Source organism: Apodemus sylvaticus, chromosome 7, assembly GCF_947179515.1.
Source record: "Apodemus sylvaticus chromosome 7, mApoSyl1.1, whole genome shotgun sequence".
Taxonomy (NCBI): Eukaryota; Metazoa; Chordata; class Mammalia; order Rodentia; family Muridae; genus Apodemus; species Apodemus sylvaticus.
In genome coordinates this window covers 74,226,288-74,251,133 of record NC_067478.1, presented here as the reverse complement: position 1 = coordinate 74,251,133, position 24,846 = coordinate 74,226,288, and the positions used below count along the sequence as shown (strand labels likewise).

Sequence of the window (24,846 nt, the reverse complement as noted above, 5' to 3'; positions counted from 1 at the left end):
GTTATTCTTCATTAGCCATCGTGCTTTTTATCTTGGGATATTGTCATTGGGTTGCTGCATCTCCCCATACTCACCTTGTGATGTTGGGTTTTGGTGTTCATCCTGCCCAGGGAAAGGGAGAGTGGAGCTTAGTCTTTCTGCTAGAATTGAATCCTCAAGCAGTCTCTCCTCCCCGCTATACCTATGCAGTCAACTTCTAAATTTAAGCATGCTTAGGGTATGGGGAGAATAACTACAAATCTTAAGATGAACTTTGACTTTTCATGGATACCCCTACCCCTTGATGAATTGTTGCTCTGGCTTTAAAGTCTTCCAGGAGTTCACAAGTTTCTTGTTAGTTTTCCCCCTAGGAATACCAGCTCTGTTCAAAGCTGGGCCTAGAGAGGCCCCTTTCTTTATCTGCTTTATCCTTCTTTTATCACCCCTTGATTGCTTTGACACCTTATAAACCCGATTTGTATGTTGTTCTAAGTCATTCAGGTCCCCTAGAGACTCTTCTATTTCCTAAAGGCTACATCTTACTATAGGGCTCAGTAAAGCCACTGAAACTTCATTTTCATAACTATCTGTGTTTGCAATTTTATCAGGGTCAGAGAGCTGAACATTATACACTGCCACTCAGAAGTCCAGTTCCTTTAGTAACGGCTGTCCTCTCCTTATTGCATTCAGGGATGTTATGCATGAGACTGACCTATCACAGTGTATTAATACCCTTCATGATTTATATTAGTAGATCCCCTGAGGGCTGGTTTTCCTTATTGTCTTAGTTTGGGTTTTATTGCTGTGGAGAGACACCATTACCATTGCAACTTTTATAAAGGATAACATTTTATTGGGGCTGGCTTATAGTTTTAAAGGTTTAGTACATTATCATGGACTAAATGTAGGAAATGGGGCAGCATCCAGGCAGACATGATGATGGAGTAGGAACTGAGAGTTCTATATCTTGATCTGAAGGCAGCAGTAGATTATGTCCCACCCTGGGTGTAGCTGGAGCATAGGAGACCTCAAAGCCTGCCCCTACAGTGACACTTACTCCAACAAGGTCACACCTACTCTAACAGACCACACCTACTCTAACAAGGCCACACCTACTCTAACAAGGCCTCACTTCCTAATAGTGCAACTCCCCATGGGCCACCTATTCATGCATATGAGTCGATGGAGGCCAAACCTATCAAACCACCACATTTCTATTAGAACCTCAGATTATGCAGCTTTGGTTTCAAGAAGAGATGACTAGTTTTATTACTCAGCTTCTTTGCCTCTGTGGTACTCGTGTTGCCACCCACATCCATGTCCCACAGTTTTACAAGCCAGGCTGTGAGCAATTCTTTGATTTGCTTAAAAAGTCTTTCTTACTCACTGAACCATCTCTCCAGCTCCTAAAAAGTCTTTCTTAATTTAAGGTAGCAGTTCATAAGACTATTCCCTGGTTATCATAGTTTCCTTTACTGGGCCATTAATAAGGCCACTGTCTGCACATTGAATCATGGCTTTTCCTTCTACGGTAAAGGTCATTCAGACCTAAGGGCTATCTTTTATTCATTGTATTCATTTCTGTCTCATTCTATTCCTTCCCACTGTCAAATTGGCTCTTCCCACGGGTTCCAAGTCTTTGGATCCCAGAAAGGGTTCTTTATAGCACAGATCTTAATTGTTTCTACTTCTCATATGCTTCTTGCCAGCTATAAAAAATGACATGCCACCCATCTCATCTTCTATTTTTCCTTCCCTTTTTCCATCCACAGTCTAATATGGAAAGTATCTGCTTTTTTTTCTAGTTAAAGTTCTAGTTAAAGTAGTAAATGGTCAAGTTCTTTCATAGCAGACAGTAAGCTTGAGGTACAAAGATCCTATAACTCCTGTAACAATCTGCTTTTGATCCCATCTCAATATGAGCTATTTTCAGGGACTTTAATATATTTTCTAATGATCATCCATTCCAGGTTATCCCTGTACTTTTTCAGACCATATTTATCAAAGAGGCCTACTCTTCCCATAGCATGTAGAGAAGCCATCTTGGAACCTTCCCCAAGTGTGCCTTAGACTCCGCCTGCTTTGCTTTGGTTGCTTGTGTCATCAAGCCGTAGACCCAGCTGGGTGTGAGTCTCACGACTTCCTAGTTCTTCCAAGCGTCATTTTCCTTCAAGGAGATAAAAACATCAGTGTTGGCGGCTTTAGATAGGATGAAGAACAGAGGGGTCTGAAGGGAGGTTTTGTTTGGTTTTTGTTTTTTTGTTTGTTTTTGTTTTTACCTGGAATTAATGATTTCCTTTTTCAGTTTCCTAAATTTTCTATGTTCTTATCCATAATCAATATGTCTGGTCTGGATAATCATGTAATCTGTCCTTTTCCCTACACCTCTTTTCTTAGCAGCACTGCATCTAGACTTCATCTTCTGCTCCAGTTGAGTGAGAACTAGTTACACTGTCTCTATCAGGCAGTGCCCCAAGTCTCTTTACCCTTCCACCTGTGTTGGAAGCTACTTTCTAGTTTTCATATTTTTGTTTATATTTGTTTTATAGAACATATCTTTCACAAACTTCTTAAGAAAGGAAGATACTAAGGGAATAAAATGAATGTATATAAACGTATATAAATTCAGGACCAAGCTGGGCGGTGGTGGCACACACCTGTCCCAGCACTCTGGGAGGCAGAGGCCGGAGGGTTTCTGAGTTCAAGGACAGCCTGGTCTACAGAGTGAGTTCCAGGACAGCCAGGGCTATACAGAGAAACCCTGTCTCAAAAAACAAATCCAAAAAACATAAATAAACAAACAAATAAATTCAGGACTGAACAGAATTTTGACTTGGAATTTTTTTTTAAATATTTAATTATATGTAAGTACACTATAGCTGTCTTCAGACACATCAGAAGAGGACGTCAGATCTCATTACAGATGGTTGTGAGCCACCATGTGGTTGCTGGGAACTGAACTCAGGACCTCAGGAAGAACAGTCAGTGCTCTTAAACTCTTAGCCATCTCTCCAGCCATTTGGCTTGGAATTTTGAAGCTATGCTACATAGTAGTCCAGCTTCTACTGTATTCACTAAGAAAGCTCCAGGTGGTCCTGGCGCTTGGTACCTTAGTCCACAACCAGACTTGTGCATGCACTTCACACTGTTTACAGTTATGTAGATTTGGCTCCTTCCTTTTGGCTCTTGTGGATTATAAACATTGCATTTTTTGTTTTGTTTGTTTTTTATTTTTGCATTTTCAAGGCAGGGTTTCTCTCTCACCTAGGTTGTCTTGGAGCTCACTCTATAGACCAACCAGGCTGGCCTCACAGAGGCCTGCCCCTGCCTCCAAGTCCTGGGATTAAAAGTATGTGCTACCATGCCTGGCCCAGCATTGCCATTAAAGAAAAAGGTGTCTGTCTATGCTTTTGTTTCTGTGTGTGGTGGCATTTGAGTGAGTAATGTCTCCATAGGCTCAGGTACTTGAATACTTGGTCGCCAGCTTTACCTCTGTTTAGGGAAGTGGCGCAGTGTTGCTGGGGGAAGTGTGTCACTGGAGTCATGACTGACAGGATGATAGGGCTTCACCCTCCTTCCCGGTCACTCTGAGTGGTACCTGCATTTTAAGGTGTAACAGTTGTTCTAATCTTATTCTGTTGCTTTGACAATTGCCGTGCCTGAAAGTAACTTAGGGAAGGAAAGGGTTTTTTTCATCTTACAATTCCAGGACACAGCCCATGCTTTAGGATGGGAACTCAAGCAGGAGCTGTGGAGGAACACAGCTTTCTGGCGTATACTCTCCTCACTTTCTTCTGCACCCGACTGACTGTCCACAGTGGGCCGATCCTCCTATACCAATTGACAATCCAGACAATCCCAGTATGCATGCCCACAGGCTCATCTGATCTAGGCAATACCTCAGCTGATTACCCAAGGCTGTGTCAAATTCACAATTGAGATTAACTGGGACAGTAGGGTTGTCTTCATTACTGTATTTAATTGCCACTCCATGCTTTTCAATTTGTATTTATACTGTTGTACTTTTTACAGTATATAAATATGACTTCTTGTTTATGGTAATATTTTATCTTGAATCAGATATTCTGCCTTATTCAATACGGGTCCTGTTGGAAGCTGCTGTGCGAAATTGTGATGGCTTTTTAATGAAAAAGGAAGATGTTATGAACATTTTGGACTGGAAAACCAAACAGAGTAATGTTGAAGTGCCCTTTTTCCCCGCCCGTGTTGTTCTTCAAGATTTCACGTGAGTGACAGCATCTTTACGTTACTTGTATTGACAATGCAGTAGTTTCTTATTTGATGGCTTTGTTCCTACAAATCCCCAGTATGGGATAACTTGGTTAAAAATCTAAAGTTGTCATTCATTCCTCCACTATATAGCCCATCACAGAATAAAATCCAGATTTTTTTACAGTATACTGAAAGACTGACCCTTCTTGTTCTGGCTGTTTATGGGATATTTATTGCAAGTGTGAATCTTAAATGTTGAAAAAGAGCACTCCGTCATCTACTCCTCCTCATACAAGCCTAGTTTATATGCCACTGATCACTAATGTGTGGTAGCTCCAATATGCTGCTGCTTAATACAAATGTTATTGTTCTGTAATCAGTAATTGCGCGAGCACACACACACACACACACACACACACACACACACACAGGCACACACGGCATGCTCAGTGGATGAATGTAAAATGGTAAAGGCTATCATGAGTAGCTTTTTGAGATACTGCAAAGACTATGGGAGAAGGACCTAGAGGAAGGAATCACACAGCCAATCAGGTGTTCATTTATACCTCCAAAAGTCATCTCTTCTGTTGTTTTTTGGCAGTTCTACTCCTGAGCACTGAAGTTCTCAGATAATATTGTGTTAATTCTTACTAAACCGGGGGTACATCTAACTGTATATCATTATCAAAATAATCAAAAATAAACACAAAAAAGAGATAGTTTTTTTAAAAATGATAACAAGTGAGTATTAAGTGATTAGACCCATAATTTTGACTGTTGTTTATTTTTTAGTGGAATACCAGCAATGGTGGATTTTGCTGCTATGAGGGAGGCAGTGAAAACTCTTGGAGGTGATCCTAAGAAAGTCCACCCTGCCTGTCCAACAGATCTCACGGTGGACCACTCTTTACAGATTGACTTCAGTAAATGGTACTGCAGTATAGACATGGATGAAGGCAGTAGCACTAGTTAACTGTAGTGAAGTGGGTAGTGTGGAGGTAGGGAATAGTGGTTCTGGCCCAGAGTAAAGCTTGTTTTTCATTAAAGAAGAACCAGAGGAACTCATGGATTGGTGTAATTTTCTATACTTATTCTGAGTTTAAAGCTCATTTCATATTTGTATATTTTTGTTACCATGTTTGATAGAAGTAGGCTTATAACTTGCCTTTTGGAATGAATATCTGAATTAAGTTCTCTCTCTCTCTCTCTCTCTACCTCTACCTCTCTCTACCTCTCTTTCCCCCCCTCTCCTCTCCCTCCCCACCCCATTTTTGATTCAGGATATTACTGTTAGGCTGTGATTGGTCTTGAATCCTATTTATAACCTACCTCTGCCTCCCAGTTGCTGGGATTACAGGCATGCACCATCACAGCCAGTTTCAGTTCCATTTCGATTTTTATGATTTGTCTCTTAACTACTTATTGGAAATGATGAGTCCGCTAAAGCTTTGCTCTCCTTCCGCTTACAAAGAGCAGACTAGAGCAGCTTTCTGGTCTCTGCCATTTTCCTTTTTACATTCCTTAGAGTAGTGGAATGATACTGGAATTTATCCTAACTCTTGAGAGAGTCAATATCATGTATTGAAAAAAATCTATGTTCTGTAAATTATTATGTGATAAAAAGTATAGTGCATTTTCTCAGAGTTCTTCAAATTGGTATAGAGCATGTAAAATAATTATGCCAGGTATGACCTTAATCACAGCACTTATGAGGCAGAGGCAGGGTGGGTCTGAGTTCAAGGCTCTCCATAAGTAGTTTAGGTCAGCCAAGCCTACATAGTGAGATTCTGTCTCAAAAATGTAAAATGCTTATCAAACTCATCCTTCCTTCTTTTACATGTCAAAAGAAATATCTGTTCTTCCTCTCCTTACCCTATCTGGGGTGACAGAGAGGTATGTGATAACATGGTATGTTTAGGATTATGTTTTCACCCTCCTGAGTAAAAAGTGCTTCCATTTGGGATGGTTGAGAGAGTTGAAACAGTATCTCATTGTGTGGCCAAGGTTAGCCTTGTTCCTTCCAAGCACTGGGATTACAGGTGCCTGCCACTATCCTAATTTATGTGACTTGAACATCTTTTACTTCCAGATAGTCTTAATGATAGGAAAATTTTTTTAAGTTAAAATTTGTCACTTGTACATTATTACTTTGTTTCCTTTTTGAAATAATAGTGCAATACAGAATGCACCAAATCCTGGAGGTGGTGACGTACAGAAAGCAGGAAAGCTCTCTCCACTTAAAGTGCAGCCTAAGAAGCTTCCGTGTCGGGGCCAGACTACCTGCCGGGGATCGTGTGATTCTGGAGAACTAAGCCGAAACTCAGGAACATTTTCATCGCAGATTGAGAATACACCTGTCCTGTGTCCTTTTCATTTGCAACCAGTGCCTGAGTATGACATTGTTTCTGTTAATAGTTTTAGTTCCAGGTTATTTTTCAGTTAAGAAAATCACATTTCTCCTGATTAATGATGCATTACCTTCACAACTACATTCTAATATGATTTTTATATCCAGGCTGGCCTGGATTGCTAGATAAAGTCTTCCTGCCTCAGCCTTCCAGGTATTGTCATTAAAAACATGTGTGCCACCATTCTTGCCTGATATAAAGCTGCGAAATTTTGCCCTCTTACTCAATCAGCTTAAATAATTTATTAAGCAGAGCTGGAGATGGTTTAATAGTTAAGAGTGCTGCTTCAGCTTGCAGAGGACTGGGATTTGATTCCTAGAATCCATGGCAGCTCTCAACAATTTCCTCTGCAGGCTCCTGCATGCATGTGGCACACAGACATATATTCATGTACATCCACATAAAAGTTAAATAAAAACATGTAGTAAACAAATAATACTTTGGTTTAAGTAGTATTAAACATTTAAGGTTTTACGTTGCTAAGAAAAATAGTTACACATATGCATGATAAAATACCAAATGAAACAGTAATTTTGTCTGTCTTTGAATTTGATCTTTGAGGTTCTGTTTCTAAAATCTTTGCTTAGTATTTCTATAAAAAATAGCGATAACCTGTGCCCTTCCCAGGGATTGAATATACCCTGTCAGTTTTGCTGTGCATTTCCAACAGTTTTATGAAATAACTTCTTATTCTTCAATAACCATTTTTCCTGATTTATTAAGAGTGTGTTGACTTGAGAGAGCAGCATATATACAAAGTGACATTCTGATAATTCTTACTAACTCAGAATGACTAAGAAAACTTATACTTATTGCATATATAATATATACTTACCTACATGAGTTTAAATGCCCCCATGTACATGTAGGAACCCTCAGAAGCCAGAAGAGGGAACCAGATTTCTTAGAACTGTAGTTTCAGATGGTTGTGAGATGCCATGTATATGCTGGGAACTGAACCTGGGACCATTGCAAAAGCAGTATGCTGTCCTTAAGTCTGAGCCATCCAGCATCACAAATTACTGCTTTTTAAAAATCGTCTCTTTATAACTGCAGAATAAAGTGTTTGCTATGGTACTTTTATTTCTAAAGATGTAACACAATATATTTAAACTCAATTTTTAGTCTTAATTTCAGAATATTTTATAGTTTCTGCTTGTGTGAAAATAGTATGTCTTGCTGTTTGTAAATACATCAGTAAAGTGTTAATTATAAATTTGAAGAAGAAATGGAAGAGTTAGATAGTTGGAAGTTTATCATTTGGCCCCTGACAGCAATCTAATTTGAAATCATGTTATAATCTAACACACAAAAGACATTTTTGTAGCACTAAGTGCTGTGAACTAATAGGAGTGTCTTTAGAATACTATTCTCTAAAGATGGGGTAAAACCACTACAATATGTTGTGACTACAAAATTCGCTTGGCTGTGAATTATTAAAATAAGCTTTGCTTTTTAAAAAGTTCACAAAGAATTACAATTTTTAGAACTCAGGTTACATACAACAATTAACTTTTATTGATAACTCTACAAAAATCACCAGCTGTTAGTTGAAGTAAACAACTTAGGCGGTTTTAAATCATAAATTCCTATAAGCAGTATTTATAACCCACATAATCTACTTAAACATGAAGCATTTTTCAGTGAGTTGACTTTGTGAAAAGGTCTCTTTACCTATAAGGCAGTGTTCATATGTCAGTATGTTCATTCCTTCATACGTCAGCATGTTCATCCCTTTTATTTTAAGTGACACAAGAACCAAAGAGATGAAAGAGTGCACATGCTCACTGATAAAACTCACTGTCCCGTTTCCTTCCAGCACAGCTTAGTTACCTTCCTCGTGGTCTGCCTGCCTCCCCCCACCCCCCTGCAGTCTGAGCATGTGGATGCTGACTTGTTATACTCAGTAAAATAATAGTTCTGTATCTGTCTTGTATGCTGTGCAAGGTAGAAAGAGCTTTCTTGATGAGAAAGAAAATAATTTTGGAAAATTAAATAACCTGAGAAAATCTTTTTTTTTTTTCTTTTGGATTTGGTTTTTCGAGACAGGGTTTCTCTGTGTAGCCCTGGCTGTCCTGGAACTCACTCTGTAGACCAGGCTGGCCTCGAACTCAGAAATCGCCTGCCTCTGCCTCCAGAGTGCTGGGATTACAGACATGCGCCACCACTGCCCGGCGTGCCACCACTGCCCGGCATGCCACCACTGCCCGGCAACCTGAGAAATTCTTACAGAGATATTTTTAAATGTTGACAGTGAAGACTTAGGTGCAAGGCAAATGATTTTTTTAATAGTACATGTATTTAATACCAGCTTTTCATCCTTTTAGACCTGAGACAGTGTTAAAAAATCAAGAAGTAGAATTTGGCAGAAATCGAGAGAGGCTTCAATTTTTCAAGGTATTGGGGAATTCTTGATTAACATTTATAAAATACTGTTTCTGTAAAGATTTTAGATTTAGACTTGTTATTAGCAAAAGTTTTATGGTCATGGGGCTTTCTTGTACTGTATTATTGAAAACCTCATATTTGGCATATTTAAGCAACAGTAATAAAAAATAATGAAATCAATAACTACATTTTATGTGAGCCATGGATAATCTTGTTCCTTGGCTTTCCTTGAATTTTAGAGCACAGTTCCTGTCCTAGAGCTTGATAAATAGTTGAGAAAGGCCTTGAACTAATTTCTCTTCCCTCCATCTTCTTACTACTTGGATTAAAGGCATATAGCTATTCCCAGCTTAATTTGGGTTTTAATGTTCATGAGAATGCATAGGCTCTATTTTTAGTATTTGTTATAAACTTGGAGTTGGCCATATTGAGCAGTTGACTAACATTTTAGTGTCAATGTTTATTTGTATCTTGATTATGAATACAAAGATAATGCACCAATAACACTGTGTCTCTTCAATCCAAACAAAATATAGTGGAGCTCAGGAGCTTTTAACAATGTGGCAGTCATCCCTCCTGGAACTGGAATGGCTCATCAAGTGAACTTAGAATATTTATCAAGAGTAGTTTTTGAAGAAATGGACCTGCTCTTCCCAGACAGTGTAGTTGGCACAGATTCTCATATAACCATGGTGAATGGATTGGGGATTCTTGGGTGGGGTAAGTAAGTATATTTCATTTATTTTTAAACAAAACTATCAGGGGACAGAGAGCCTTTTTGAAGCAGCAAAAGAACAGGTGATTTATAACAAAAATTTGTCTAGTGTCCCGACAGCACCAATCCAGGCAGTTACCCCATGGTGATGGTGAGTCTGAGGGATGCTAATGACGACTACTGGGCCCCACTCTCATTTTTTTTTAATAGAGTATTATAACTATTGGATTTTTTTCCTTCTTTCTTGGATTACATTTATTAGACTAAGATAGATATAGACTGGGTTGTATTCACATCTTGGTGTTTGTTATTCATCAAACAGTATATAACATACTCAGAAAAATGCTGATTTAATATAAGGTTAAAATACTAGTTTTCTTAAATATGTAAGTGGAGTCATCCTTTTAAAAAGGTTCAGGTTCAAGGTCCACAGTGAAATCATGTTCCTTGTAAAATGCTCTGTAAGTCACACTCATGAAGCATGGGAGAGTTTTGAAGGAATATGGCTAATTTAAATTGTGCTGATACACTTGTCCTTCTCTACAGGAGTTGGAGGCATTGAGACAGAGGCAGTTATGCTTGGCCTGCCAGTTACTCTTACTTTACCAGAGGTGGTTGGATGTGAGCTAACTGGGGCATCCAATGCTTTTGTTACCTCCATAGATATTGTCCTCGGCATTACAAAGGTAAGCTCAGCTCAAATTATATTTTTCCATGACTTAGTCTTTATGTAAGTGGAGCAGCCCCACAAGAGCTTTATGGGATTTATGCCTCCATTCATAGTTCTCACATTATCACCTGCATCATAAAGTTACCATAGTAATAATAACAAATGTAACATATATACTTGGAAGACACCAAAAAAAAAAAATCACTGTGTAACTTGTCAACACATTTATCAGAAGACCTCATTTCAGGCTTGTGAAGTAGTCACTATTGTAATTATTTTAATCAAAAATAAAATACATGCAAGTTAATTATTTATCAGAGGAGGAGCACAGAGCTAAATACTAAGTAATAGAACCAGGCTTATGACCCACGAGTCCATGCCTTTAACAGGTATTATTGCCTCAATAACTTGACCATGTGGATTTTTAAAATGTTACACTTAAGCTGGAGTGGGGAGTAGGAGAGTGGCAGTGCACGCCTTTGCTTCCAGCACTCTGGTGACAGAGGCAGGTGGGTCTTTGTGAGTTTGATACCAGCTTGGTCTACAAGGCTATACAGAGAAACCCTGTCTCAAAAAATAATGTTATATTTACACTGAGGGTGGTGGCACATTCTTTTAATCTCAACATACAGGAGGCAGATCTCTGAATTGGAGGATGGCTGACCTGTTCTATATAGCAAGTTCCAGTACAGTTAGGACTACATAGAAAGACCCTGTCTTGCAAAACAACAACAAAATGTTACGTTTAGTGCATTTAATTCAGAAGCCAGGTGTGGTGGCACATGTCTGTAATCCTAGCACTGAAGAGGCTGAGAAGACAGGAAGATCATGAGAAAGAGGCCATCCTCCAGAAAAGAACTTTGTTATGTGCATTTGTATGTATATATCCATGTTAATGCATGTGCAAGTGCTGGTAGAGGGCAGACAACACCATGTTCTGTTTATGGCTTTGCTTTGAGACAGAATTTCTCACTGGTCTGGGCCTGGGTCTGAACCTCTTCAAGTAGGCTGTGCTAGGTAGGGATCTACCTGTCTGCCTTTCCAGCACTGGCATCACGAGATATGATGCTATGCTTGGCTGTTTGAACTAAGGTTCTAGGTATCAAGCTCCCAACTGCTATTTCTTCAGTCCCTACCCCCAGGTTTTTCTTTTTTTCTTTTTCTTTCTTTCTTTTTTTTATTTATTTATTTTTTATTTTTTGGCTTTTTTCGATACAGGGTTTCTCTGTGTAGTCCTGGCTGTCCTGGAACTCACTCTGTAGACCAGGCTGGCCTCGAACTCAGAAATCTACCTGCCTCTGTCTCCCAAGTGCTGGGATTAAAGGCATGTGCCACCACCGCCCGGCTTTTTTTTTTTTTTTTTTTTTTAAAGTTTGTTTGTTTATTTCACTACATGAGTACACTGTCTCTGTCTTCAGACACACCAGAAGAGTGCATCAGGTCCCATTACAGATGGTTGTGAGCCACCATGTGGTTCCTGGGAATTAAACTCAGGATCTCTGGAAGAGTAGTTGGTGCTCTTAACTGTTGTGCCTTCTCTCCAGCCCAGCACTACCTCCAATTTTGAAATGCCTTTTTATTATACTTGTATATTTATTTTTTTTATAGTGTGCATGCATGCCATGACTTATATTTGGACACCTGGACCGTCTGACCTTCCTCCCCAGTTTCTTCTTTAAAGAAAGTCTCTTTCAAAATAATTGCTAGATAATGCTTTAAAACATATGAATAATAGAAATTTGATAGTGTCAGACTTTTCCATTGTTAGCTTTAACTTTTTTTTTGAGGTAGTATGTAGCTTTCTTGGAACTTGGAAAAAAAATACTGGCTGCATGTGTTCAATATAGTGAATAATAAATTGTAACATTTCAGTCCTTATTTTTCTATTTTTCACTAACTTTAAGTTTCATTTTAAAAAAATACTTGCTCTTGAATTGTGTTTCACACACAATTCCCATATATGGTTGCTTCTCAGCAGTTTTGGTTAAATTATTGGTGTGACAACTGGAGCTATTCCACAAGGCAGAGCAATAGTGCCAGTTTCTCAGTAGTCATGATGATAGCTTGACGTCTTAGTAAGATGATTCATTAGTGCTTGGTAACAAAGATCACAAAGTTAAATTGAGAAATGCACAATTTACTCCTAGAGGAAGAGATATGTACTATTTTGATTTTTAAAAAAATTAGTTATTTCGACATCCTAAAACACTACTTTCAGCCGGTGGTGGTGGCGCATGCCTGTAATCCCAGCACTCTGGGAGGCAGAGGCAGGCGGATTTCTGAGTTCGAGGCCAGCCGGGGCTATCCAGAGAAACCCTGTCTCAAAAAAACCAAATCCAAAAACCAAAAAAAAAAAAAAACCACTACTTTCAGATTTTTCTGCAGTTTTTGTTTAACTATTTACTATTTGTGTGATTAGCAGCTTATTGTGAGACAGTTTTTATCCATTATGTGTATTTATTGGATATGTTTTTCTCTGTTGAGGGCCTGTTCTTTTTATGGTCTTTATAGGATTAACCATGTTATTTTCCCAAATACATATTGTGTCCCTTAATTTGATGAAGACAGCACTTGCCTAATCTTTCTTTTCTTTTCTAAGTATTTTTTTTGCATCATTATTTTAATTATGTATATGTCTATACCCATGTGTGCCTTTGTGGGCATAAGGTACCCATACTGGCCAGGAAAGTTCTCTGGCCCCTTTAGAGTTGGAGTTAAAGGCCCATTGTGAACTACTTAACATGGCTGCTGGGAGCCAAACTCAGGTACTTTGGAAAAGGAGTATATACTCTTAACTACTGAGCTGTCTCCATCCCCCCTATTTTTCTTTTTATCTTTGAATTCGGGGACCTGGAGTCCAGTTCCAGGAGATTGAACACCCTGGTCTGGCTTCTACAGTCAGTGAGCACGGATCACTGTAAAGTAAAATAAGTAATACAAACCCCACAGATGAGAAGTTGTTTCAGTTACTTGGTAGGAATGAATGAGTTTTGGAGGAATTCACTTTACACCATGTGTTGAATCTGACCAAAAGGAATTTACCTAGAATAATGTTGCTTTAAATATTTAAGCTAATACTAATAATTAGAAGAGTTTTGTACAGCAACATAGGATTTTAAGTTCACTATACAGTTTCTCATAAGTATATTATTTCTTAAACTACAGGGTGCCAACAGTAGTTAGAGCACAGTTGTTCTATGTGCTGTTACTGTGTGGGCGGGCCTCCTAAGGAATCTAAGGTGGTCTTTGCTTTCAGAGACATTACTATGACATTACTAAGACATTACTTTTTGTTTGTTTGGTTTTTTGGGGTTTTTTTGTTTTGTTTCTTTTTGGGGTTTTTTTTGAGCATTCAGGTGTTTTGTTGTTAACACAGCATCTCATTATGTAGCTCTGGCTGTTGTAAAGGTCCACCTGCCTCTGCCTCCCAGATGCTGAGATTAACGGTGTGAGCCACCATGCCCTCCTCTTCTTCCTCCTCCTCCTCTTAAGATACTAGTAAAACTAGAATGAATTTGTTTCATACAATAAAGGACCTTATCATTAGTATTGGTTAAAAATTTAACTTTCTAGAAAAAATATCTGACTTTTGCTTTTCTAGAAATCCATGCTAAGTTTACCATTGCTTCTGCTGTGTTTTTGCATATCTCTAAAAGCACCTCAGGCAAGTAGGCGTGGCTGGAAAATTTGTTGAGTTCTTTGGAAGTGGAGTTTCACAATTATCTATTGTCGATAGAACTACCATAGCAAATATGTGTCCAGAATATGGTGCTATCCTCAGCTTTTTCCCTGTGGACAATGTGACACTACGACATTTAGAACATACAGGTAAGAGAATATAAAATGATTGCATTTCCACTGTAGTTGTTTGATAGTCCTTTATAATAAACTACTATGTCATATATACTATTGAGTATTTATCAATGTGTTATAGTTTGTTTGTTTGTTTGTTTGTTTGTTTGTTTGAAACAGGATTTCTCTGTGTAGGCCAGGCTGTGCTGGAACTCATTCTGTAGACTCAGAAATCCTCCTGCCTCTGCCTCCCAAGTGCTGGGATTACAGGCGTGCACCACCACTGCCCAGCTAAAGTGTTATATTTTGAAACAGCGACTCTAACCATAATTTATGTCCCTAAAAATACTCCTCAAAACATAGTCCCTTGCGATCCACTGACATGTTATTATTCATATTGAATAATTCATGGAATTACTCAAACCATTGATATTCATGTCATCCTTTACTTTCACAGAACAATCCCGTCACCTATCTTTAGTAGAGGTGCAAGCAGGCAAGAGATTTTTGAGTGAGAAGCAGTTTGGGTTGCAGGTTCAAGATCTTTGTGTAGCTTGATTGGCTTGGATCTTTAATCACCCTGATCACTATAGAAGCTACCTTCAAAATGATACTTGGTACTTAATAAAACTACTATTGTCTGAATAGTAAGTCTCCTTTCCACTATGAAGACACCACTGTTGAGCCACTTACCTCTAGTGAAAGATATGCTTTGAGAGAGAGAATCTGTGTTCTACAGTTTGTGGGCATATTATTATGAGTGAATAAATGAAACAGCCAATAGACAGATTATATGATGCCCTGAAAAGATGTGTTTTCCATAAAATGCACAGAACAATACTTTTTGAGAAGCCAGCACTCATGCTCTCGGGCGTGTCTCTCCTATGAGCATTTTTCTCTTAACGCTTGTCTGTGTTAAAGTTTCTTTATTGAACCCCAGCTCTGTCTCACCTCATTACTTACATACTAACCTGAGTTAAGATAACTGGTGGGTTTTTTTTTTTTTTTTTTTTAACCGTATAGCAAACTAGCCTAGAATTTAGTGGTTTACAAAACAGTAGTAAGACTGTTTAGCTCTGGTAGAGCACTTGCTATACGCTACACGGTCCTGATCAATCAAAAACAAACCCAGCAAGAATCATTTATTGCTTCATGGTTTCAGTGGGTCAGTGATTTCAGACAGGGCGTGGCAGGAAGAGCTTGTTGCTGCTTTGTGTCTAGGGCCTCGGCTGCACAAGTCACAGCTAGGGGTCTGGATTTCTGAAGACTGTATTCACATGAATATCAGCTGTGGACTCAGGGTTGTCAGCTCATCCATTCATATATGCCAGTGTAGTGTGTCCACGTGGTTTCCTCGAGCAGGCTGCACTGAGAAGTGAAGTCTGTCAAGGGTAAGCGGAGCAAAAGACATGCAAGTCAAGGGTGTGTGAGTGAGTGAACTTAGCTCACCACTGCAGTTTCGCATCCATGTCGTCAAGATCTCAGAATTCTTTACCACATTTTATTTTGCTGTTCCTCTTTTTTAGGTTTTGACAAAACCAAACTTGAGTCAATGGAAAAATACCTTAAAGCTGTGAAATTGTTTCGAAATGATGAGAATTCTTCAGAACCTGAATATTCTCAGGTATTTTTGCAAGTAATTCACCTAGGAGGGGAAGGATAAGTGCTTGTGCACTATCCTGTGGATACGTATTTACTAGCTAGGTAGCTTTTGGACAGTGTGTCCCACAGAGTTCTTAGATTAAATGCAAATTTGTAGAACAGTTCCAGCAATGTAGTAAATGCTTAATGAGTGATAGCTGTTAATCAGATGGATCATTTCTGACCCATTGTTTTGATTTTATAATGGCATTTAGATAGATTCTGGTTGTAGTAAATTTTGCAACATTTCGTAAAGTCTACCATTTTGATTTATATTTAATTATGAGAACAGATATATATATGTGTACAGGTGCCCACAGGGGCCAGGAAAGAACATCAGGTCCCCTGGAGTTAGAGTTATAAAAGAGCAGTGTAGCCTCTTAACCACCGAGCCATCTCTCCAACTCCTGGTCTGGCTTTTTAAGTATTTAAAATATCAACTCTAAATTCTAATTTTTTTTTCTGATTTAGGATGAGCACTGTGATATTCCCACTACTCCACAAATTGCAATTTTTATGATATCTGTATCTGGTTTATGATTATTTTGCAACATTTTGTTGTTATATAGTCTTAAATGTTCAAAGTACTTTACAACTCTTATTTGTTGGATATTTTTGGTAGCATAGATAGAATTCACATTCAGGAAAGTTGATATCAATTTAGTATTATTATGGTTATGTTTGTGTTTCCCCTAAGCTAGAACACAATGATTTCCATGTAGGAAACTTTATTTTGATGTTTTGTTTCTAGTTTGTTTGTAGAACTGAGATAGAGACAGAGAGATGGCAGATAGAGAAGGAAGGAACAGAATATGAGAGTGTGCATTCAAAAGGTTGTTCGTAGTAGGTCTCCAACATGAAGGTGTCCTGCCACCCCAGTCTCCTGAATGTTGGGATTACAGATAGAAGCCACCATAGCTGGTGTTTTCAGAAGAGTCTTGAAAACCAGAATAAAAGACACAGAAACCAAATTTGCAAGATTCTGGAAAAATCTTTTAACTCTTTCCATTCTCTTTTCCCTTTGACTTCTGTTGTCCATGATTTTAGGGAAAAAAAATTGACTGGTAGAGTAAAATTGAATTGATTACTTATTAGAAAACCCTAGCCAGAGGCTGGGGTTATGTCTCGGTTAGTAGAGTACTTACCATGCGTGAAGCCCTGGGCTCAGTCTCCAGTACTTGGTTACCACACCTGCAATGAGGTGGAGACAGAGAAGCAAAGTGCAGCTCCATCCTCATCCTCAGCTCTGCATAGTAGGTTTAAGGTCAGCCAACACAGTAGAAGGCCATACCTTACGCACATAAGTCCTAGCTGTGCTAAGGATATTCATGTGTTCATACTTGGAATCCCAGGACTCTGGAAGCTATAGCAGGATTGTAAATCAAAGCCAGTTTGGGCTACATAGTTCAAGGCCAACCTGGGCTGCCTAGGGTGCCCATGGTTTTTGTTTTTGTTTTTTTTGTTTTTAAAAACCTCTTTCACCTTGTAAACTGACAGTAGTTGGAAATAAAGCTAAAAGAAACTTCTTGAATATAGAGAGATGATTTAGTGGATAAAAGCATTTGCTGCTTTTCTCAGAGGACCTGTGTGGGTTTCCAGCAACCATGTCTCATAATCATCTTTAACTCCAGGAGATCTGACACCCTCTACTGGCCTCTACAGGTACCAGACACATGGTTCACATACATACAGTGCTGGCAAATAGTCATACATATAAAACAAGACTAAATCTTTAAAAACATAAATTCCTTTAGTGATTATTTAGTACAAAGACTAGGATCAGTTGAATCTATTAAATATAGTAGAATCCTTCAGAATAATCTTGGCTATGATAAAACTGTAATGAAGAATTAAAAAATGTGCTATACCTAACCACACAAAATGAAGTGCACAAAGGAAATATTAATATTTGGAGAAATAAATAGCTAATTGTAAATTGAATTTTTAACAAAATAATGACTTTTTAACCAAGCAATAAAAGCCATCTCATAGGAAACTAGCCAGTGAGAGCCTCTGAAGCCACAAAGAGAATAAAAACCTTTCTCTGTTACATTCCCTGAGCATGCTCTGTTGACCAGGCATCAATATAAGAGGTGACGGGGAGAAATGTTTACTAACCGTTCACTTCGTGGTCTGAGAATGGGACATGGCTGGGATTGGAACAGAGGCAGTGAGCTGATGAGTAGAGGTTCTTATACAGGCTTCTGTTGTGACAGTGGTTTTGGTTTTGTTGTTTTATGGCAGCCTTATGTAGCCCAGGCTGGCTCACTATTTAGTTGAGGATGTCTTTGAACTAATAATCATCCTGTCTCTGCTTTTGAAGTACTTGGATTACAAGCAATATGCCATCAACTCTGATTTTATGTGATGCTCGGTAGAACCCAGGGCCTATTGAGTGCTAGATAAGCCCTCTAGCATCTAAGCTATATCCTCAGCCCTTTTGATAGTATTTATATTTGTAGAGAAAAACATAGGAGAAAACATTGTTTTTACAAGTTGTATTAAAATAAATGTACTCATTCTGCTTATAAAGTAATGTTTGCTTTTGTATTCTTAGAAATTCTGATCTTCCATCTGTTTTCCTAGGTGATACAGATTAATCTAAATTCAATAGTTGCATCTGTCAGTGGTCCAAAAAGACCTCAGGATAGAGTTGCTGTAACAGACATGAAAAGTGATTTTCAGGCTTGCTTAAATGAAAAGGTAAGTTATTTTATTGTTACTTTTATGCTATGTGCTAAGTAGTAAAGAACCACAGGGTTTGGGATTGATTCTAAATTCAATCTACTGCTCTTTTATTTTTTTCGTACACTCTGGTGTATGCCAGCAGTCTTGTGAGGGTCAGAGTTTGGATTATATCTATTTAAAGTAATCAAAAGTTTATAATAAGCCAGGCAGTGGTGGCCAGGCAGTGGTGGCGCACGCCTGTAATCCCAGCACTCTGGGAGGCAGAGGCAGACGATTTCTGAGTTCGAAGCCAGCCAGAGCTACACAGAGAAACCCTGTCTCAAAAAAAAAAAACAAATCCAAAAAAAAAAAAAAGTTTATAATAAAGTTAGGTTTCTCAGTCACAGTGGTTTCCTTTCAAGTGCTAATCATTTACATCATTGAAGAATGTTTTATTGGGCATCATTATTACAGACTTCCTACTAGGAAGAAACCATTGTACTGTGTAATTATTCTCATTGAATTTGAAAAAACAACACAAAGAAAATAACCTTGGCTCTAGGGTTTCTGATTTTGTCTTTAAAGTCATGGCTGTAGTTTTGTCATTTCAGTCTGTTAGGAAACAGTTGACTTTGCCTCCCAATCCTTTTTTTAATAGTTTCTTTACTTCTTATTTGGAAAATACTAAACTTGTTCAGAAGTAAGGTGGTCTCTGATGAATTGCTGTATACCTGTCAGGCAGCTTTAGCACTTACTAACTCATAGTAAATCTTACTCATCTCTTCTGTACTCACACAGTTGAGTCATTTGGGGCAGATCTTTAGAATAGGAAGAGTTTCTACTGTTTTTAAGAATTCCTGTAAGCAGGAATAACTAGGAAACGTCTGAGTTGGGACTGGATTCTGGGTGGTTGGCTGATTAGATTAGACTGGTAAATATTCAAATCTTGTTCAAGATGAACTGTACCTTCTGAATGATGTAGACCTATGTATCACAGTCGAACCTCATGTCCAAGTTGTGTTTCCTATTAGTCCTACCAAGCCTGTAATCTTCACATACAAATTTATAGGTTGGATTTAAAGGCTTCCAAGTTGCAGCAGAAAAACAAAGTGATACTGTCTCTGTTCATTATGATGGAAGTGAGTATAAGCTGTCCCATGGATCTGTGGTCATTGCAGCAGTTATCAGTTGCACCAATAATTGCAATCCATCTGTGATGCTCGCTGCAGGTAGGTTGGTATTTATAACTATTTTCTTATGTAAGTTACTGTTTGCTTTCCTGTATAACTATATATTCTCTTATGTAAGTTATTGTTTGCTTTCCTGTTATATTTCTCATCCTTAGGTAATGTATCAATGTTTGTGTTTTATATTGAGAGACACTGAACTTTTTAATTAAGTTGTTAGGGGCTTTTAATTTGTAGTATTTTTTTATTACACAGAAGGTAGCTTTTGAAAAAAATCTATAGTTTATGTATCTCTTAATTTTAAATTGTTTGTATCTCTTCAGTAAATTTAGAAGTAGCACTAGTCAGCAGGTATTGCTTGAGATTTTTCCCACCAGTTTGCCATCACAGTATACTGTGCAAGTGGGCAGTTGCTGACATGTAGCATCAGTTTGTGTACAGGGTGACAGCATTCCCAATGTTAAATTGTTCTTTGTTTACTATAATTATGGCATTGATCCAGTCAATAGCAGTTATATATGGATGTTCTTTTTTCCCCGTTTGTGTGATTCTATGGTGTTAACCTATCCCCTAATAATTTGCAGCATAATGCTACGTCACTAAAAATTTCAGTTTGTCTTCAGTGAACTGAATACGTAGAGTAAAATGCACAAAGAAATGATATTAAGGTTTTATGGGCTAGAGAGATGGCTCAGCAGTTAGGGGCAGAGGTCTTTGAGTTCAACTTACAGAAACCACATGGGATGTGGCTCACAACCATCTATAATGGGATCTGATACCCTCTTCTGGCATGCAGGTGTACATACGTACAGATATAGCATTCATAGACATTAAAATATAAATCTTAGCTTTAAAAAACATTTTATGAATTTGAACTTTTTTACTATAAATTGTAGTCAGTGATATTAAACACATCCTTTTCTTGGTCTTCTAATGTGAAAGAAGTAAATATTTTGTTATAGTCATTGTTGATTTTACAGGTCTTTTGGCTAAAAAGGCTGTTGAAACTGGTCTACGAGTTAAACCTTATATAAGAACAAGTTTGTCTCCAGGCAGTGGGATGGTTACACATTACCTCAGTTCAAGTGGAGTGTTACCCTATCTTAGCAAACTAGGGTAAGTAGCATTTACTCTTATTTACACCTAGGCTGGTATTCAGCAGGTGATAAATATACTTGTTAGGAATCAAAGAAAAGTAAAAAGGAAAAATACCATCCATGTATAATAGTGGAAGGCCCCCTCAGAGTTGGTACAAGACATACCCAGAAACCAAGTTCTCAGCACAAAGGAGATTTTATGAGATTTTATACCCAGAGGGGCAAGCAGGTGTTTTTGTTTTGTTTTTAAGAGAGAAGGGAATCTGTGCTAGGATGATTTGGTAAATCTTGATAGCCAGATAATGAATTTTGATTGTTGGACTTTAGTGTTAGTCTCAGGAATGAGTCAGTGACAAATAATGGAATAGACCTTGGGAACCAGCTTTAGCAATACAGTTTAATGGCTTTTATTTTAACAAGGGGAGAAGGAAAGATGAAAGACTAAACCTGTCAGTGCCAGGCTTGCGGTGCTTGGCCTGCAAGAGCCCTTCACCCCATCCCTCGCCGTTATCACGCAGGCTGGTGCCTGAGAAGCAGGTGGGAGAGTACTTGACGGCCAAGGCCCTCGGAGGTCAAGCACAGGAGGTCAAGCACGTGGTCTGTAGCCTCAGGACAGGGAAAACCAAGTCTCAGAGGGTGGCTTGTTAAAGTGGGGTCAAGTTCAGTTCAGAAAAGAGTGAAAGAATAATTTAAGTTGGATTAATTTAACCGAACACATCTTTAATCCAAGCACTTGAGATTGAGAGTCAAAGGCAGGGGGAGCTCTGTGAGTATGTGGCCAGCCTGGTCTACAGAGGTAGTTCTAGGACAGCCATGGCTACAGAGAAACCTTGTATCCGGGAGCAGTGGAGGAATTGAACGGATTGTCTTGATTCAGGTTTTGCAAAGTTATTGGGTCTGTAAATGATGACAGTGTAATTTCGGAAAATAATATTTTTACATAATCAGTCCTTTTAAAAGCCTCATAAATTTTAGATTTTTTTATTTTGCTTTTAGAACAGCAGCTAAAGTAAATTAGAGGCTTATGTTTGTAATCTTACTTTGGAATTACTGTCAGGGATTCTTCTTAGGTGTATTTTGTTGAAAGTTGAATAATTTATTCCCACTAGAGTGCCTTCTTACCTTTTGGGACCTTTGATGAACTTACAATGAGGTCATTCTAATGTTTTATAGTTTTAAATATGCCTTTTGAATGGAAACACATGATTTTTTAAAAGTGGTTTTATTAGTTCTAGTTATAGCAGAAGAGCTCTCTGATATTGTTTAATAAATACTTTTGATCTAGTGCAGATATTGTGGGTATGTGGGCTCTTGTAAGATTTATAATCAGTACAAAGAATAATCAGCCAGTGAGACTTTAATGTTTAAAACTGTGAAATTAATGTGTTGATGGTTAATTCTTATGAAGCAAATAGTAACCTTACTGTGATAATGGAAATAAAAAGATAAGACTTGTCTTTTCTTTACAAATATGATATACCGTCCAGTCATGTTTCACTTTTTAAATGCAGGTTTGAAATAGTTGGCTATGGATGTTCAACGTGTGTAGGAAATACAGCACCTTTATCAGAAGCAGTTTTGAATGCAGTAAAACAGGTAAAATGTAGATTAGCACATCTACGTGCATTTTTATTGATCATTTTTTAATAAGGATACTTCAATATATACTTAAGCATCAGGGTTAATTGATAGATGCTAGTTTAAAAAATCAGACACTTATGAGTGCGATTGTGAGCTTCTTTAAGGGTTGCCCCAACTTGTTTTAACTATATCTTGTTTGTAAATTATAGACAGTGTATATATTGATTTTTATACTTGAAACTCTTGGGAAAAGTAACTTGTGGATCTTAAAATAATGCAAAGAATTAAAGTATAAGAATTGTAGTTTCTGTACTTAAAATGTAATGAAATATTTTTTGTTTGCCTGGCTCTCAGAACTATATTATTTGAGACAAATTTTATAATTGTGTGAGTGTATATAAGCTCTTGTATCAAATATTTGTTTTCTCCCCTCAGGGTGATTTGGTTACCTGTGGAGTTTTATCTGGAAACAAACATTTTGAAGGCCGTCTTTGTGATTGTGTCCGTGCCAATTATCTTGCCTCTCCGCCCTTAGTGGTGGCTTATGCCATAGCAGGCACAGTGAACATAGACTTCCAGACAGAGCCTTTAGGTGTGTTTTCCTATATATTACTGTATGTTGTATGTATACTTGTGTGCACTTTCTCCCAGAAGTTTTTAAAACCATATATATTTTTTAAAGATTTATTTATTTGTTTTATGTAAGTACACTGTAGCTGTCTTCAGATACACCAGAAGAAGGCATCAGATCCCATTACAGATGGTTGTGAGCCACTATGTGGTTCCTGGGAATTGAACTCCGGACCTTTGGAAGAGCAGTCAGTGCTCTTAACCACTGAGCCATCTTTCCAGGTCCAACCATATTCTTGATATGAAAGAAAACAGGCAATACTCGTTACTTTCTTACACCATCCACTTTTCTGCTCTCATCTGTGTCTTGATGTGAAGAATGTAAGAAGTACATGCAATTGCTTTGCAATCTTAAACCTGAAACACACCCTGGTGTTAAATCAGTTACTTGATTTCTGTGACTTGTCTTTGAAAAGATAGAAATGCTTTGAGGTGCTGGTTTTTGGTTGTTGTTTTTATATGTGTATTTAATACCATATTAAAATTTTGATCAGGTACTGACTCTGCGGGCAAGGAAATTTACCTGCATGACATTTGGCCTAGTCGAGAAGAAGTTCATCAGATAGAAGAAGAACATGTTATATTGTCCATGTTTAAAGCACTAAAAGAGAAAGTAGAGGTAAGAGTTTTGTGGGGCTTTATTTGTTTGTAGTTTTTTCTTTATTTTGAAGCAAGGTCTCACTGTAGCTCATACTGACTGAGACCTCACTCCTTACAGCCCACGCTGACCTTTGAACTCAGCAATCCAGCCCTCTCAGTTCTGGGATTTCAGACACCGTCCATGTGTCTTGCTTTCTAGACAGAATAATTTGAATATACAATTTTTATGGCTGATTTTTGTTTAAAAAAAAAAGCCTCTGTGTGTGTGTGTGTGTGTGTGTGTGTGTGTGTGTGTGTGTGTGTATAAAACCGTTAAAAACATTGGTGGTAGCATAGGCCTTTAATCCCAGCACTCAAGATAAAAGCAAAGCAACTCTGAGTTCCTGCCAGCCTGGGCCACACAGTAATACCCTTGGGGGGCGGAGGTGTTCCTGATGACATTTTCATGTTTGTAACTCCTTTTCGCTCTTTGTCACCACTATTTCCTGCTGTTTTCCTCCTTTTCCCAAACAGTATCCTTTCTACATTCACATGTATGTGCGTTCATATAAACACTTAAAAATCTTTGTTTGTGAATGTTGTGTGTGTTTGTTTATGTGTATGAATGTGGGCCTGTGCATACCATGGCATGTGTGGAGGTCAGAGAACAACTCAGGTGTTAGTCCTCACCCGCTACCATATTGGAGAAAGGTTCTTGTCTTGCCACAACCTCTGCCAGCCTAGCTGATGGGCAAGCTTCTAAGGACTCTCTTGTCTCTACCTCCTGTTTTATCCATAGACTGATTTGCAGTCTTATATCCTGTTACATGGCTTCTGGGGGCTCAAACTCAGAAACACTGTGTCAAGTAATTTACACCCATTAGTCCTTCTGCCTACTCATAGTTCTGCCTTCTCTTTTATAGCTTTAAATATGGGCAGTATAACATTCTTCTATCTGAGGAACTTCTCAGATAGAATGTCATGCATTTGGCATATATATTTTATTTTGAAATCTAGATTTCACATAAGAGAAAAAATACAGTATCTGTATTTCTGAGTCTGGCTTATTTTAACATAATGGTCTGTAGCTTTATCTTCTTAAAAATGTCGGTTTGTCTCTTGTGTGCTCTCTCTCTCTCCTTTTTCCCCTCCCTCTCCCCCCTTTCTCTATCTCACACACTTAAATCTAGATTCTACATATGTGATATTTATCTTTATTTTTACTTTCATATTAACATCCATTATTCCCCTTCCCCCTTGTCCTTTTTCTTCTATTATA

General features: G+C 38.1%; 1 protein-coding gene across 2 annotated transcripts in view; it reads left to right on the top strand.

The window, feature by feature from the left end:
* Ireb2 (iron responsive element binding protein 2) overlaps positions 1 to 24,846 on the top strand; it is a 232,182-nt gene that overhangs the window by 199,304 nt on the left and 8,032 nt on the right. Inside the window, exons 3-16 of one of the 2 annotated variants that reach the window (XM_052188294.1) lie at positions 4,060 to 4,225; positions 5,005 to 5,142; positions 6,385 to 6,603; positions 8,948 to 9,017; positions 9,545 to 9,728; positions 10,270 to 10,409; positions 14,050 to 14,221; positions 15,712 to 15,809; positions 18,413 to 18,529; positions 19,563 to 19,722; positions 20,661 to 20,796; positions 22,289 to 22,373; positions 22,794 to 22,950; positions 23,483 to 23,607. In XM_052188294.1, coding sequence (XP_052044254.1) covers positions 4,060 to 4,225; positions 5,005 to 5,142; positions 6,385 to 6,603; positions 8,948 to 9,017; positions 9,545 to 9,728; positions 10,270 to 10,409; positions 14,050 to 14,221; positions 15,712 to 15,809; positions 18,413 to 18,529; positions 19,563 to 19,722; positions 20,661 to 20,796; positions 22,289 to 22,373; positions 22,794 to 22,950; positions 23,483 to 23,607 — 1,967 coding nt within the window. The remainder of the gene's footprint in view (positions 1 to 4,059; positions 4,226 to 5,004; positions 5,143 to 6,384; positions 6,604 to 8,947; positions 9,018 to 9,544; positions 9,729 to 10,269; positions 10,410 to 14,049; positions 14,222 to 15,711; positions 15,810 to 18,412; positions 18,530 to 19,562; positions 19,723 to 20,660; positions 20,797 to 22,288; positions 22,374 to 22,793; positions 22,951 to 23,482; positions 23,608 to 24,846) is intronic. The other variant, XM_052188295.1, reaches the window with a different exon arrangement.